General features: G+C 36.4%; 2 protein-coding genes across 4 annotated transcripts in view; both read left to right on the top strand.

The window, feature by feature from the left end:
• Positions 1-14,188, top strand: part of MRPL42 (mitochondrial ribosomal protein L42) — a 73,187-nt gene that overhangs the window by 5,662 nt on the left and 53,337 nt on the right. For 2 of the 3 annotated variants that reach the window (XM_054696137.1, XM_037513875.2), the window contains exons 3-5: positions 1,205-1,268; positions 3,096-3,180; positions 6,687-6,850. In XM_054696137.1, the coding sequence (XP_054552112.1) occupies positions 1,205-1,268; positions 3,096-3,180; positions 6,687-6,850 (313 nt within the window). Of the gene's footprint in view, positions 1-1,204; positions 1,269-3,095; positions 3,181-6,686; positions 6,851-7,546; positions 8,137-14,188 lie in introns of those variants that run through there. The other variant, XM_054696136.1, reaches the window with a different exon arrangement.
• Positions 6,832-14,188, top strand: part of LOC119247431 (death domain-containing protein CRADD) — a 275,825-nt gene continuing 268,468 nt past the window's right edge. Inside the window, exon 1 of the mRNA XM_054696135.1 lies at positions 6,832-6,850. The gene's annotated coding sequence lies outside the window, so the exon portion shown is untranslated. The remainder of the gene's footprint in view (positions 6,851-14,188) is intronic.

Genomic DNA, 14,188 nt, shown 5'->3' with positions numbered 1-14,188 from the left:
TCAACTTTTGATTTAATTTGAGAGACTTCCTCTAAATTAAATACTTAGAAACCATTGTCAGGCAATAAGTGGCCTAATTTCAGTATTGTTGTGTCTTGGGAAACCAGGAAGCCTGGGCAAAGGGAAAGAGAGACAGGGGAATGACTGGTCAGAACACACATTTATCAGTTAAATTTTTTGTTTTATATGGCCTCCATAGTAGATATTAATGTAATAATGAAAAACTTAGAAATATCATGAGAATTACCAAAATGCGACACAGAGACATGAAGTAAGCATATATTGTTGGGAAAAATGGCACCGATAAACTTGCTTGAAGTAGAATTGTCATAATCCTCAGTTTGTAAAAAACACATTATCTGTGAAGGGCAATTAAAAAAAAGTGCGGGCCTCCCTCGGTGGTGCAGCGGTTGAGTGCTGGGCTACGAAGCCATCTGCAGCCTCTGCAGCGCCTTTTCTATCCCTGGCCACCAGCAAGGGTCCCACAAGGCGCACAGAACCCTCCTGCCGCGCCCGCTGCTCCCCTCAGCAGTGTATTTTGTCGGTCTGTCTGTTCTGTTCCCCGCTCTGGCTCTGATGAATTCTCTCACCCTCCCGCGCTTCTGACTGTACCCAGTGCTTGTATAAATAAATAAATCTTTAAAAAAAAAAAAAAAAGGTGCGGGCCTACCTGGTGGCACAGGGGTTAAAGTCTCAGCACTGTCAAGTTATCGCCACCCACTGCAGCCTGAGTTCAATCCCCTGCCAGAGAGCTAACCCACATGGTACATCAGATCTCTCCTGTCTCGCCCACTGCTCGCTTCAGCAGTGTTTTTCAGTAGATCTGCCTGTTCTGCTCCCTCCTTTGTCTCTGGTGAATCATCTCACCCCCCTCACCTTTGGCCTATACCCCAATTCTTGTATGCTTAAGTAAATAAATCTTTAAAAAAAATAAAGTGCAATAAAACGTGTTTTGAATCTCTGATACTTTTCATATCCAGAACTTTCTCTTGCTGAAATGTCAGATATTTTAAAAATATTAATTCTGTAGAAATTAACATTTTAAAGGCAGGTTGGTAATTATTTTTCTTGTTAATAGGCAATAGGGAACATAGTAATGAAGAAGCTCTAAATATTGTTTGAATGTGTGAAGCTAGCTTTACATTTATGTGACAACTTATGCTTAAATTAACTAAATCTATTTTACTGCTTGGGATTTTTGCAGATGGAGCTTTATATTGTATTTGTCGTAAGTCTACATATTCTTCTCTTCCAGATGACTATAATTGGTATGTATTAAAATTTGGTTGAAAAAAGTAACAGTTTATTAGCTGTATCTGAAATGTTTTATTTTTTGATGTTTTCTACTTTTTTCCCCTGATTATTCTTAATTTAATTTTAAAGAATTATTTCAATGTTATTATTTACCCAGTTCTGGGCTTGTAAATGTTTTAACTAACTCATAGCAGGAATCTAGAAAACCTAAATAAGAGACCAGGAAAAAGAATAACTATAAGAAAGAAAAAATCAAAATCAACAAACAACTATGAACCAGAGACACACTGTGGGGGGGGGAGGGGCAAAGGGAAAGGAGGTATTGGGGTCAAAATAAGGGGGTTACAATTGTATGGGTAATATAAACATAAAATTTCAAAAAATAAAAATAAAAAATGTGATTGTGAATCAGTGAATATTTAATTTGTTGTAAGATAGATATACTAATAGAAATGTACATGTTTTCTTCCCAAAGCATTCTTTAGTTTTTTTGGGGAAAGTTAATAAGCTTTTATAGTCTTCTCTTGGGGTTCATATCTATTGCTTACATACTTATCTTTTGTTTGATGTTGAATAGTCCTAAATTACAAATACTTAATTTAGCCACAATTTATTTGATACTTGTTTAAGTCTAGTCACTATACTAAGAACAGCATATGAATATTATGTTCTTTTTTCTCTGTAGCGGAGTCTGATATGCAGACACTGCAATGTAACTTCTTAAGCTACATTGTTTTTATTGCAGATTTTAGTAAATAATATATTCTTCCCTCTGGACACTAGTTTTAGTTGTACTTTAGTAAGTACTAAGAGAGTGATGAAACTAGACTAGGTAATAGGTAACACTTTGGAACCTGAGAAGGTTGATTCTTGTACCTGTTTTGCATATGTAAAGTGCCATTCTTCATCAAAAATCATTTGATAACATGTTTATTATAGCCATGTTATGGTAGTCAAGCTTAAAATTGTGGTGAAACAACCTAATCTGTAATCCAGTATTAGATTAAATATTCTTTATAGTTTAATTGCTGGTCTGATTCCAATGTGGTTGGTGTTAAAATCCTGGAAAGTGAGGTTTTTAGACGTCTGGAGAATATATACATTTAATAAAATCTGAAAGTCATGCTTCTTAGAATGTATGTGGATCTAAGAACAATAGGAGTTGACAGAGTATTTGAAAAACAGGCTTGCTTAGTATATCCACAGAAATGAGATCCAGCTGGAGCATTCCTAGGAAAAGTATTTAGAGCAATATTGCCCAAAATATCTTCTTCTGAGGAATATTAATGGGAGCAGGGAGGAATAATATTTAGTAATTCCTAAGTGCACCACACAGAACCCTTTTTATGGGAGGCTTATAGTTGTACTGTTCTGCCAAAGGTACTTGGAGAAATTCTGATCTAGAAAATGTACTCAAGCACAATCTTCATGATTAGAAATTCAAGTGATCCTTAACCTAGAAGATTATGTACTTTGATCTTTAACTTTAATAATTTAATCAAGCAATGCCCTCCGTACAACTTTCGAAGGTAGTTTTTAGATAAGGAAAAGAAGTTCTAAGAATAGTGGTAAGCAAGCATAAACGTCTCTTCCAAATATTTGGGTAGTCTAAAAACAAATAATTTGAAGAATAATTTAGATAAAATGCTGAGTAGTGCAGTAGGGTTTTTTTGTGATGGTTAAACTGACATTTTTTGTGGGGTGGTCTGAGTTGTCCCCTATGAGGTGGCATCTGTTCTTCAGGGATTCATGATTAATTAATCTTAGCTCTAAGAATAATTATTTTGCCTTGAATATAACCGTTTCTAAAGGTTTTTTCTTTCTTTCTTTTTTTAATATAGCAAAGTAGAGCTTGCTTTGACATCTGACAACAGGACAATAGTATGCTACCACCCATCTGTGGACATTCCATATGAACACACAAAAGTATGTATGAGAAAATCTTACAATGTTGTTAGACATATTTGTGCTTCCTTACCATTTTCAAAGAGGGGTTTGTTTGGTTTTCTCTTTTTGCTTTGGATCTTATTTTGACTTTTGAATTTTACTGGTTTGATTTTTTTTTTTTTTGTGGGACCCTTGCCGGCTGCTGGGGACCGAACTGGTGCTGCAGAGGTTGCGGGCAGCCTCACAACCCAGTGCTCAACCGCTGCGCCACCAGGGGAGGCCCGTTACTGTTTTGAATTTTTTTAATTCTTTTTCATCGTTTTTCTTTGAAGGCTTTTCTCAGTATACAAAATGAACCATTTAAACACAATTACGGTGTCAATTTCCTGTTCTAAAATTAGGTAGATTTCTGTTTGGGAATCAAACACACCTAGTATAAACTTACAAATACATTGTCTCAGACTACCTTATAATCTGATAAATAATGAAAAACTTTTGCTTAAGGTGTTGTTTTATAACTTTTATGTTATATTGGTTCTGATAACCTTTCAATCTTCAGTAAATTTTTCTTTTTCTTTTTTTTAGGTCAGTCTTTTTCTAATGGGCCTATATGGGCATAGGTTTTAAGTGTCCTCGTTTAATTTTTTCCATATTTCTTCAAAAGCCAGGTACCAGATCAAGGAGGGTTTTTTAATTTATTTTAGCTTTACCTAAATTTGTTTATTGTTTTATATTTGAAATACTTTCTTCTATTCTCTAAGCCTTCTTTTGCTATATATGGTAATGTTTGATTTGTTTTTTGCACAGAAAGTTATTCAGTGAATCAAGTCATCATATAGTGCATTTAGAATTACCATTTTTAAAGATCACCATTAAGGCCAGAGTCCTGGTTGCTTTGTCAAAGTAGATTAATGTTATTTTGCTAATCTTTACTCACTTTTTAACCTCACCATTTTGTCTTCCTGCTTTGTGTTCTAGCCAGGTATCACAGGCAATAATCCAGTGCTCTTTGATTTAATATTTTGAGGCAGTGTCATAAAAATATTACTCAAAACAGACAAAGCCTTAACCTCATGAAGCTTATATTTTAGTGGTAGGAGATAGAAAAAAGGGAAAAACCACTTCTGTTATCTGTTTTGTTCCCTGCTATTTCTATAGCATCTGGAACACATTGCTCTTGGTAGGTGCTCAGTAAATATTTGTTGATTAAATGAGTACGTTTATTCCTTGTGCTTCATGCTTACTGGTTTCAGTCTGTTTTAAGGCTAAGAGACATTGATGTGGGAAAGCAGAGGATTTTTTATTTCTCAAGTAATACATTACAAATTGGGCTGCATAATAACATTCTTGAACTCATGTTAGTGTTAGAACATTCTTTTTGACCAAATTTATAAATCTTGTGAAGATAGTATATAGCATTAAATAAATATTCTCAAATATAACTTAAAATTTAGACTTGACTTTCCTCTTTTCTCAATTTGGAATTAGGTCCTGTCTCTAATGGATCTTTTTGATTGTCTAGACACTAAGCATGTGGCATACAATTTAGGCTGACATTTCTTAATGTTTTATAAAGTTGACTTTTTAGTTTTATTTTAGTTTTTCTTTTTAACTTTTACATTCATGTACCTTTTCTTTGAAGTTTGATCAAGGAGATCAAGTACTATCTAAATACCAATTTTGAGTCCGCCAGAGATTCTTGGTACAGAATTTGAAGAATCCATTAATGCCAGTGTCTTTATCTATGTGCCTGGAAGAATAATGTTTTTAATCATACAAAAACAGGGAGAATTTGTAATATACTAGAATTGAGTCTGCTTGGGAATGGGAAGAGAATCAAGAGACACTTGACAATATTAACTTTTGAAATAATATTTAAAACATTTGATCTTTAACAATATTAACTTTTGAAATAATATTTAAAACATTTGATCTTTAACATTTGATCTTTAACATATCTTTAACATAAAAGAGAAAAAACTATAGACTCTAATCTTGTATTTTCTGGCACCCTTCAGGGTCTAATAATAACTTGCAAAGATACTTATTAATATTTCATCTTACATACCAGAGATGTTCTTTTAACATTACTTAAATGTCTAAGGAGTATTTATTCTTTAAGATAAATTCACATCACTTTTTTCCTGTTTGACGCCTTAAAAGAAATATTAATAACTAGCTACCATTGTTGAACTCATGCAGTATGAGAAGTAGCTAAGCAAACTGTGTATTATTCTTTCACTCAAACCTTTTCCTACCCTATTAGGTAGATATTACTTCTCTCATTTTATAAAAAGGGAAATTGAAAACTTATATAACTTATCCAAGGGCATACAGAGTAAGTGCTGGAATCAGAGGTCAATATTTAAGTTTTTAAATGCTTCATTATACTTCTACTTCTTCCATACTCAGTAAGTGGTTCCTTATTTTTACTTATGTCAAATTGTTACTTCTCACTTTGAGGGCCTTTCATAATCTGGTTTCTCAAGATCCATTTTTTTTAAAAAGATTTATTTATTTATGCATCCCAAGAGCTGTGGTGTAGGCCAGAGCTATGGAGGAGGTGAGAGGATTTACCAGAGACAGTGGGAAACACAGCAGGCGGATCTACTGAAATACACTGCTGAGGGGCGCAGCAGGCGAGACAGGAGAGACTGGAGAGGTCTGCTGCGCCATGTGGGTTAGCTTCCTGGCTGGGGATCGAACTCATGCTGCAGTGGCTACCAATAGCTTCATAGTGCTGAGACTTAACCCCTTGCGCCATTCCTCTTTATTGTGTTATCTGACGTTTTCTTCTTTACTCGCAATGTTTGTTATCCTTGTAGAGCACATTTCTGCACTCTAACAAGGCTGTGACTTAGCTGCTGTTCTTAAAACTGATGTCTTTATTTCATGTAATAAGCTGAAGTATGTACTATAACATTTAATATAGTGGTAGAAGGTGGTAATTATCATTAGTAGTATATGAATGTAAAGTCTGATTATAAATTCAGATTTCAAGTGCTTCGTGAGCTACTGTTACTGATTGGAATATACCATATCACTGTGTTGGGGAAGAGATGAGATTAATGTCGTTGGGGGAAAAAAAACTACTGAAATTATAAAAAATTATCATTTGATGGCATTTCATTCACTTAATGAAAACAATGAAATTTTTCCTGCTTCCTTGAATGTAAGAAATGTCATTTTCAATAAAAGGTTTTTCATTATATCTCAACTTTAATGATATATAAGGTAGAGACTAGAAAAAAATAATGGGCAAAATTTATCATTTTGAGAAATAGAAACAATAATAATAAATACTTTATTATTGGGGGAAAATACCTTTAAATAGAACTTTATTATTGGAAAAGAAGCCCAAAACTTGATATGAGAAGGAAATATTACTGAGATTTTAATGAATAACATAACTAAGTGAAACTCTGATCATTTACCTACCCTGAGGAACCATAATCAATTACTGCGTGTAATGATTATGTAAACTCAGTCAAAGGCTGATCAACATTCCTACATTTTGATACCTTTCATTGATGATTATTTTGTAGCCTATCCCTCGACCAGACCCTGTACATAATAATGAAGAAACACATGATCAAGTGCTAAAAACCAGATTAGAAGAAAAAGGTGAACACTTTGAGCAAGGACCCATGATAGAACAACTTAGCAAAATGTTCTTTACTACTAAGCACCGTTGGTATCCTCGTGGACAGTAAGTTTTCTTTTCTTCAACTCCCACTAAACATTGTAGAAGAACACATAACTTTTCTTGCATTAACAAACTTCTGAGGTTATATTCTGCATGGGGAAATTAATATCCAGTATGGTCAACTACTAAATTGTATGTAGAAGTCTACATATAATGTAGCAAAAATGAAATAGTACTTCTCTTTTCCTTTATTTTAATGGCAGAAGTTAACCAAAGCTGTTTTCTTCTTTTGATTCTTTTCTTTCATAACTTCCTTATCAAAACTAAGAGGTAACTTTTTAAAATTGTTTATATTTGAGATGCATTGTTCTTATTCACTTAGTCACCTAGTAACTTGCATTGGGTTGGTACATTTGTGGTAGGACACGTTTATGGAATTAATGACTATACATTCATCAAGTTGCTTTATTAACTGCTGGGCAATCAAAAGCATAATCCTTGTTTGCAAGTTGGTAATAGTTAAGGAAGAAAGATAGAGTAAAAAAACAAAATCAAATGACTGAAGTTTGAAGAATGGTTAGGAGGTACCCATGGGGATGACAAAAAGGCTCCCCAGGTAGAAGAGTATTTGAGACAGATTATGCTGAAGAAAGTTAGTTCAGATTGGATAGAACCCAGAATAAAAGGTGGGGATGTAGGAAGGGTATTCAGAGGGTTTTATGTTGTGTTGAGTTTAGATTTTGTTTTCATTTTACCAAGTTTTAAGAAGCAAAATGCCAAGAAGAAAACCAAGTAGACCCTGTACCTGGGATAAGGTCATACATACATGGAAAGATTCCAGTCAGGAAGACATGCTGGAAACTATTATGACTGTCCAGATGAAAAATGAAAGGATCAGCAGAAGAAATAGAAAAGGGAAATATAAAAGTAGAGACTGTGTTTAATAGGCAGTAGAGGTAACCTGCCTGGGTATTAATGGGAAGACATATGAAGCTCCTCAAGTTTCTAACAGGTGTTTGGGTGGATGGTGTTGTTCATGCAAGTGGGGAAACAGGTTTGGGAGTAAGGTAAGTGAATCTATTGTTGGTTATTTTGAGTCCGAAGATGTGTGAATCATCTGGTGGGATGCAGTTCTGAAAGCAGGTAGGTAATTGGATCTGGAACTCGATTGTTTTCCTTTAGAAGGTTATTTCTCCCTTAATTATAAAAGAGATTACTCAGAGGTCGGCTTCACAGTCCATACATCACATTCAGAATTTCATTCTGAGACTTTATTTTTTAAATTTTTTTTTGAACTTTGTATTTATTTTTGTGTTACCTCAATAATTTCTTTTCTCTATATATACAGAATATGTATAAATGTATATAACTTAAAAATAAATTTACATACATATTGGGGCTTGCATGTTCATACTTTTTAAAATGGTGTAGGCGCAAGCAAAAAAAATAAAATAAAAATTGGAGATCTCAGTCTATAACAGAGGGTTTTAGCCTCAATTGTGAAGCATATTGCCATGAATGTATTGATTTTTAAAATCAGCAGATTCAAGATTGCCATTCTTAGTTCTTACATTGCTGGTGTGCTTTAAAATAGTTTTTTCATTTTGAAGACTTTTTTAAGGGCAGGTTTGGGTTCACAGCAAAATTAAGAGGATGGTACAGAGATTTCTCGTCTACTCTCTGCTGTCTACCCATATAATCATAGCTTCTCTCATTATCAACATCCCCCACCAGAGTGGTACATTTGTTACAGTGATAAACCTATATCATAATGACCTCTAGTCTATACTTTTTTTTTTTTTTAAAGATTTGTTTCTTTATGCATACAAGAGCTGGGGTACAGGCCAGAGGTGTGGGAGGGGAGTGAGAGGATTCACCAGAGACAGAGGGGGGAACAGAACAGGCAGAATGACCGAAGTACACTGCTGAGGGGAGCAGCGGGCCAGTCAGGAGAGGTCTGCTGCGCCATTTGGGTTACTCCCTGGCTGGCCGGAAATCGAACTCGTGCTGCAATGGCTGCGGACAGCTTCATAGATTGCTTCTTCACCCTAGCGCCACCAGGGAGGCCCTCTAGTCTATACTTTCATTAGTTCACTCTTGGAGTTGTACAGTCTGTGGGTTTGGACAAATATATACTGATGTGTATGCATCATTATAGTACACAGAATAGTATGTGGCCTCTTTAGATTTGTGTTTTTCTGTTTTTTATTTATTTGGGGGTTTTTTTGGTATGTAGAAAAACTGGATGTAGGCCAGAGGTACAGGGGGTGAGAGGATTCACTCATGACAGAATGGGGAGCAGAACAGGTGGATTTACTGAAATACACTGCAGAGGGGAGCTGCGGGGAGCAGTGGGCGAGACAGGGGAGCTCTGGGGAACAGCAGGCGAGACAGGAGAGGTCTGCTGGGCCATTTGTAGGTTAATTCCCTGGCCTGGTATTGAGCTCAGGTGGTAAAGGTGATAGTGCTGAGATTTAACCTCTGAGCCACCAGGGAGGCCCCTAGATTTGTGTTTTTCACTTGGAGGAAGCTTAAATGGATATTACTATATATTTTCATAACCTGATATCTCTGTTCTTTTTATTTTTTAAACATCCTTGTTTATTTCTTCGTAATACAGGATTTTTCCCTTCGGGTGTGGTCATCATAGTTTTCCCACAATCAAGGTGCCCATAATCCTCCACACTCCACTGTGCTCTTCTTTCCTTGTTCTCTCCTCTCTCCTCGTTCTCCCCAAGCTGAATGTCTATTATGAGATTTTAAATTGCATTCATTTTATAGATGACATAAACTGACTGTTTAATGACTGTTTTTAATTCCTTGGTCTTATTCCCAATATTGTTACCCTTAGAATATTTCAAACTATAGATATCTGTCCAAAGTTTTAAATTCAATGTAATGAAACACAGTTCTTCTTTCCCTATCTTAAAGAAGTCTCTCAATAATTTTTCTGTAATAAAAGTGATATTTATATATCAATTTCACAAGAAAAAAATTTTTGATTGTTTCTCCACCATGGTATCTTTCAACTCCTGCTTTTATTTTATGTCTGCTTCCTTGAATTTTCTTTCTTATTTAGTACCTACTTTGTTTATGCATGCTGCCTGGATTTTCCCCTGTCTTTGTCACTGTAAATCAGGATATGTGAAAACAAAATAACCAAGCCATTTCATAGTTTCATATCTAATCCTGGTGTAGTCTAAGATTTCCCTTCCTAATTCATAGTATCTGCCATGCTTATCTTTTATAAAGATTTTAATTCAAATCCCACCTTGAAGTTCTTCTGTAATGGCTTTCAGTACCTATTTCTTTTTGCATTTTCATATTGCCACAATCTTTTTTAAGATTCCTGCAGGTGGGGAGCAGAACAGACAGATCCACTGAAATATACTGCTGAGGGGAGCAGTGGGCAAGATGGAAGAGGTCTGCTGCGCCATGTGGGTTATCTCCCTGCCCGGGTATTGAACTCATGCTACAGTGGCTGGTGTTAGCTTGATAGCACTGTCTTTAACAACCCTGTGCCACCAGGGAGGCCCCATTAGGGAGTCTTAAAGCCAAGCCTGTTATCTTTAGACATTTATGTCTAGTGCCCCATCTATGTTTAATCTTATTTACTTATTTAATCTTATTGCTAATCAGCTTTTGACTGCTAATTAATTTAATCTCCTGGTATGTCTTATCCCATTAGGATTACTAGGCAATTTCAGTTGTAAGTAGATTTTAATTAGATGGACTAGATCTTCCAATATCTATCCTAATAAAGAGCTCAGCAGCAATACTCTAGATACTGGCTTTTGTATATACAGAAAAATTTTGCCCATGGGCATCCTTGTGATCATGTTTCAGGATTTTAAGTATAGCTATGTATGATTGTACACGTCCAACAGGCTTATCAGATTTTTAATCAAAATCAGCTAAGATTTTATGATCCCACGGAATTGCCCCATCTCATTTAGTCCTGAACCTACCTGCATCTGATTATTGACCTCACCCAACATGGGTGGACTGGGAGCAGAGGTAGAATAACTTAGATAGTATGACTGTAAAATATTGATGCTGAGGGCCTCCCCTGGTGGTGCAGGCGGTTTAGCCCCTCCCTGTGAAGCTATCCGCAGCCTCTGCAGCACTGGATCGATTCCTGCTGGTCGGCAAGTGTCCCACATGGCGCAGTAGACTTCTCCTGTCTTGCCTGCTGCTCCCCTCAGCAGTGTATTTCGTCAGTCTGCCTGTTCTGCTCCCCGCTCTGTGGCTGGTGAATCTTCTCATCCTCCTGCGCATCCGGCCTGTACCCCGGTTCTTGTGTAAAATGAATAAGTAAATCTTTTAAAAAAAAAAAAAAAGAATTGATGTTGAAATAGTCTAGCAAACACTGGTGATTAAATTGTCTCAAGTCTGTGGGCCTCCCCGGTGGCGCAGCAGTTGAATGCTGGGCTGCGAAGCTGCCTGCAGTCTCTGCAGCGCCAGTTCGATCCCTGGCTGCCGGCGAGGGTCCCACATGGCACGCAGACCTCTCTTGCTGCCCCCTCTGCTCCCCTCAGCAGTGTTTTCAGTCAGTCTGCCTGTTCTGTTCTCTTCTCTGGCTCTGGTGAATTCTCTTACCCTCCCGCACTTCTGACTGTACCCAGTGCTTGTATAAATAAATAAATAAATCTTTAAAAAAAAAATTGAAGTCTGGAGATCTAAAATTAAAATTGTTACTGCTTAATTTGTGATATGGATTTTGCGTTTTCCTAATTTTGGTGATCTTATTTACTTGAAGATGGCAATTCAGAGTTGTCTTAGAATTTTGGGACTTTATCCTGAGATTGTGTGCTAGAACTATTTGAATTCTTAGTGTGGGAGATGGTTAATAAGGAAACCCAGTCTGTTGGGCTTAAGGTTAAAATAAATTGTTAGTTCTCTACCTTTTGCCTTTGCCTGAATGACTTTTTATATTCAGTTGTGGAAAGGATGATTTCAAAGTATAGCATGGGGCCTTCCTGGTGGCCTAGCGGTTAAGTCTCAACACTGTCACTTCTATAGCCTAAGTTCTATCCCTGGCCAGGAAACCTCTCCTGTCTCGCCTGCTGCTGCCTTTAGCAATGTATTTCAGTCAATCTGCCTGTTTTGCTCCCCACTCTGTCTCTGGTGAATCCTGTCATCCCTTGCACATCTAGCCAGTTCTTTAGTGCATAAATAAATAAATAAATTTTTTTAAAATAGCATGTATTACTGTAAAGCTCCTGCTACTTCCTGCTTGATAAAGTTATAAGTGATAAAAACAAATTAGCTTAGCCTTTGCATTTTATTTATTTGAAGCTGTGGGACTTCCAGCATATTCTTTGAAAAGTACCCCATGTACTAATGCATTTGTTTTGTATTCCCTGTAACAGCTTATTAATACATATGATATCCTCACTGTAAATAGTTGATGAGGACTTAATTCTAAGATGCTTTGCCCTCCATAGCTGCCTCTAAGGAGTCTTCTGTTGACGTTTCGTGTTGGGATACAGGGCATGTCAGTGCCCTAGTTGCCAGCATGATTGTATAAGCCTTTCTCTTTCCAGTCTTCCTCACTGATTTGAAAACAAAATCAGAGGTGATGGAGCATTCTTTCTAGAACACATCATTTTAGCAACATTGTAGAGTTCCTAATGGTTGTATTTGAGATTTATGTTATTCTTCTGATTGATTCGACCTTAATGATTTGTTCAGTCTTTTATGCATATCTAAACTTCATATACTACCTTTGTTTCTCTTGCTCATTCTTCTTCATCTGTCCATCTAAATTTTGAAGTACCCTTTGTGTCAGTCCTTGGATCTCTCCTCTTTTCTGTCCTATTCTCTTAAGAGAGTGACTTCATCCAGTCTTGTGGTTTTAAATGTCATCTGCATGCTGATGGCTTTCAAATCTCTCTCTGGTTAAGACTCATCCCCTGACATCCAGTCCTGTGTAACTAGTTGCCTGCTTGACCTGTCTAACAGGCATCTTTAACTTAACATGTCTGTAAGCTTCTAATGGTTCCTAAACCTGTTTCTTCTGCAGCCTTCACTAGCTCCGTTAATGCTAACTCATTCTTCTAGATGCTGGCAACAGAACCCTCTTTTCTTTGCCTCAAACCCAGCGTCTGGTCTTTGGACAACTCTGTTAACTTTATCTCTAAAATGTATTTCTATCTAACCATTTATCACTGTTCTCTCAGCCACCAACCTGATCCACACTATCATTTGCCTGGTTTATTGTAGTAGCTTCCTAATTAGTCTCCCATCTGCTTTTGCTTCCCTGTAGTCTGATCTTAGAGCACAGTCAGAGTAGTCAGTTAAAACTTAGGTCTTGTAATTTTTCTGTTATAAGCCTTCCAGTAGCTTCTCATCTCATTCAGAGAAGAGCAATAGACCTTAATAAGATCTGCAAGAACCTTACAGGGCCTGACCCCATTAGCTTTCCACTCTCATTTCATACTGTTCTCTTCCTTGTTTACTTTGTCTCAGCCATATGGCCTCTTTGCTCTTCCTTGTACATACTCTTCCTTCCAACTCAGAGCCATTATATCTCTTCATAGCTTGTTCTTCCTGCTGGTATTAGCAAAGCTAGTTCTCCCATTTCGTCAGGTTTTTACTAACTGAAGCCTTCCTTGGCCAACTTATTTCTCTTGTTTTCCTATCATGCACTGGAATGTGATCTTCACGTGGGTAGGGATTTTGTCTTGTTTTGTGTGCTACAAACTGGAAATGGTGCCTCGTATATAGTAGATGCTCACACATTTTTAAGTGATGAATAAATGAATTGAGTGAATGATTCTAGTATTTGTAGTATTCTTCAATAAGAAAATAGTAAATAACAGAGGTCCACTAAATGTAAAGTTAGGTTGAAAGAAAGAAGGATTGAGAAAGGCTGGATGGAAAGTAAGAAGGATCTGAAAAGTAATGATAATATTCGGAAATGTAGCATAATCCTATAAATATATGAACAGTACCACTTATTTAAAGAATTACTTTAACATTTTCCCATTGAGGCAACAAAAATTAGTGACCATCATCAGTAGGAAACAGATTTGAAGACTCAGCTGCATTTTGAAGTAGAGGTAAAGTTCGCCTCAGGATTAAGAACTAAAGAAATATATTCCAGGTGCCATTGATTCATTGTGTAAGATGTTGGTTTGCCAAGAACAGTCTCAATTTAACACTGTTGTTAATTATTAATATGGCAGGTTTTTATTCTACTAAGGGTCTTAGTCTGGATGACATATAGTGTACCCTAAAATTAAGGTGCTTGGTTCAGGATAGCCATTGTGACATATATTGAATTTTGTACATGCTAAGAAGTCTGTAAATGTTGTTTGACGTTGTTGAGTATATTTTAGAACAGTCAGTCTTCTGATGACAATGATTAAATAGTGTAAACTAATTATGTTTTTCTGG

Source organism: Talpa occidentalis, unplaced genomic scaffold, assembly GCF_014898055.3.
Source record: "Talpa occidentalis isolate TD23 unplaced genomic scaffold, MPIMG_talOcc4v2.1 talOcc4.16, whole genome shotgun sequence".
Taxonomy (NCBI): domain Eukaryota; kingdom Metazoa; phylum Chordata; class Mammalia; order Eulipotyphla; family Talpidae; genus Talpa; species Talpa occidentalis.
Note: the sequence above shows the minus strand (reverse complement) of the source record. Positions and strands in the feature narration are given on the sequence as shown.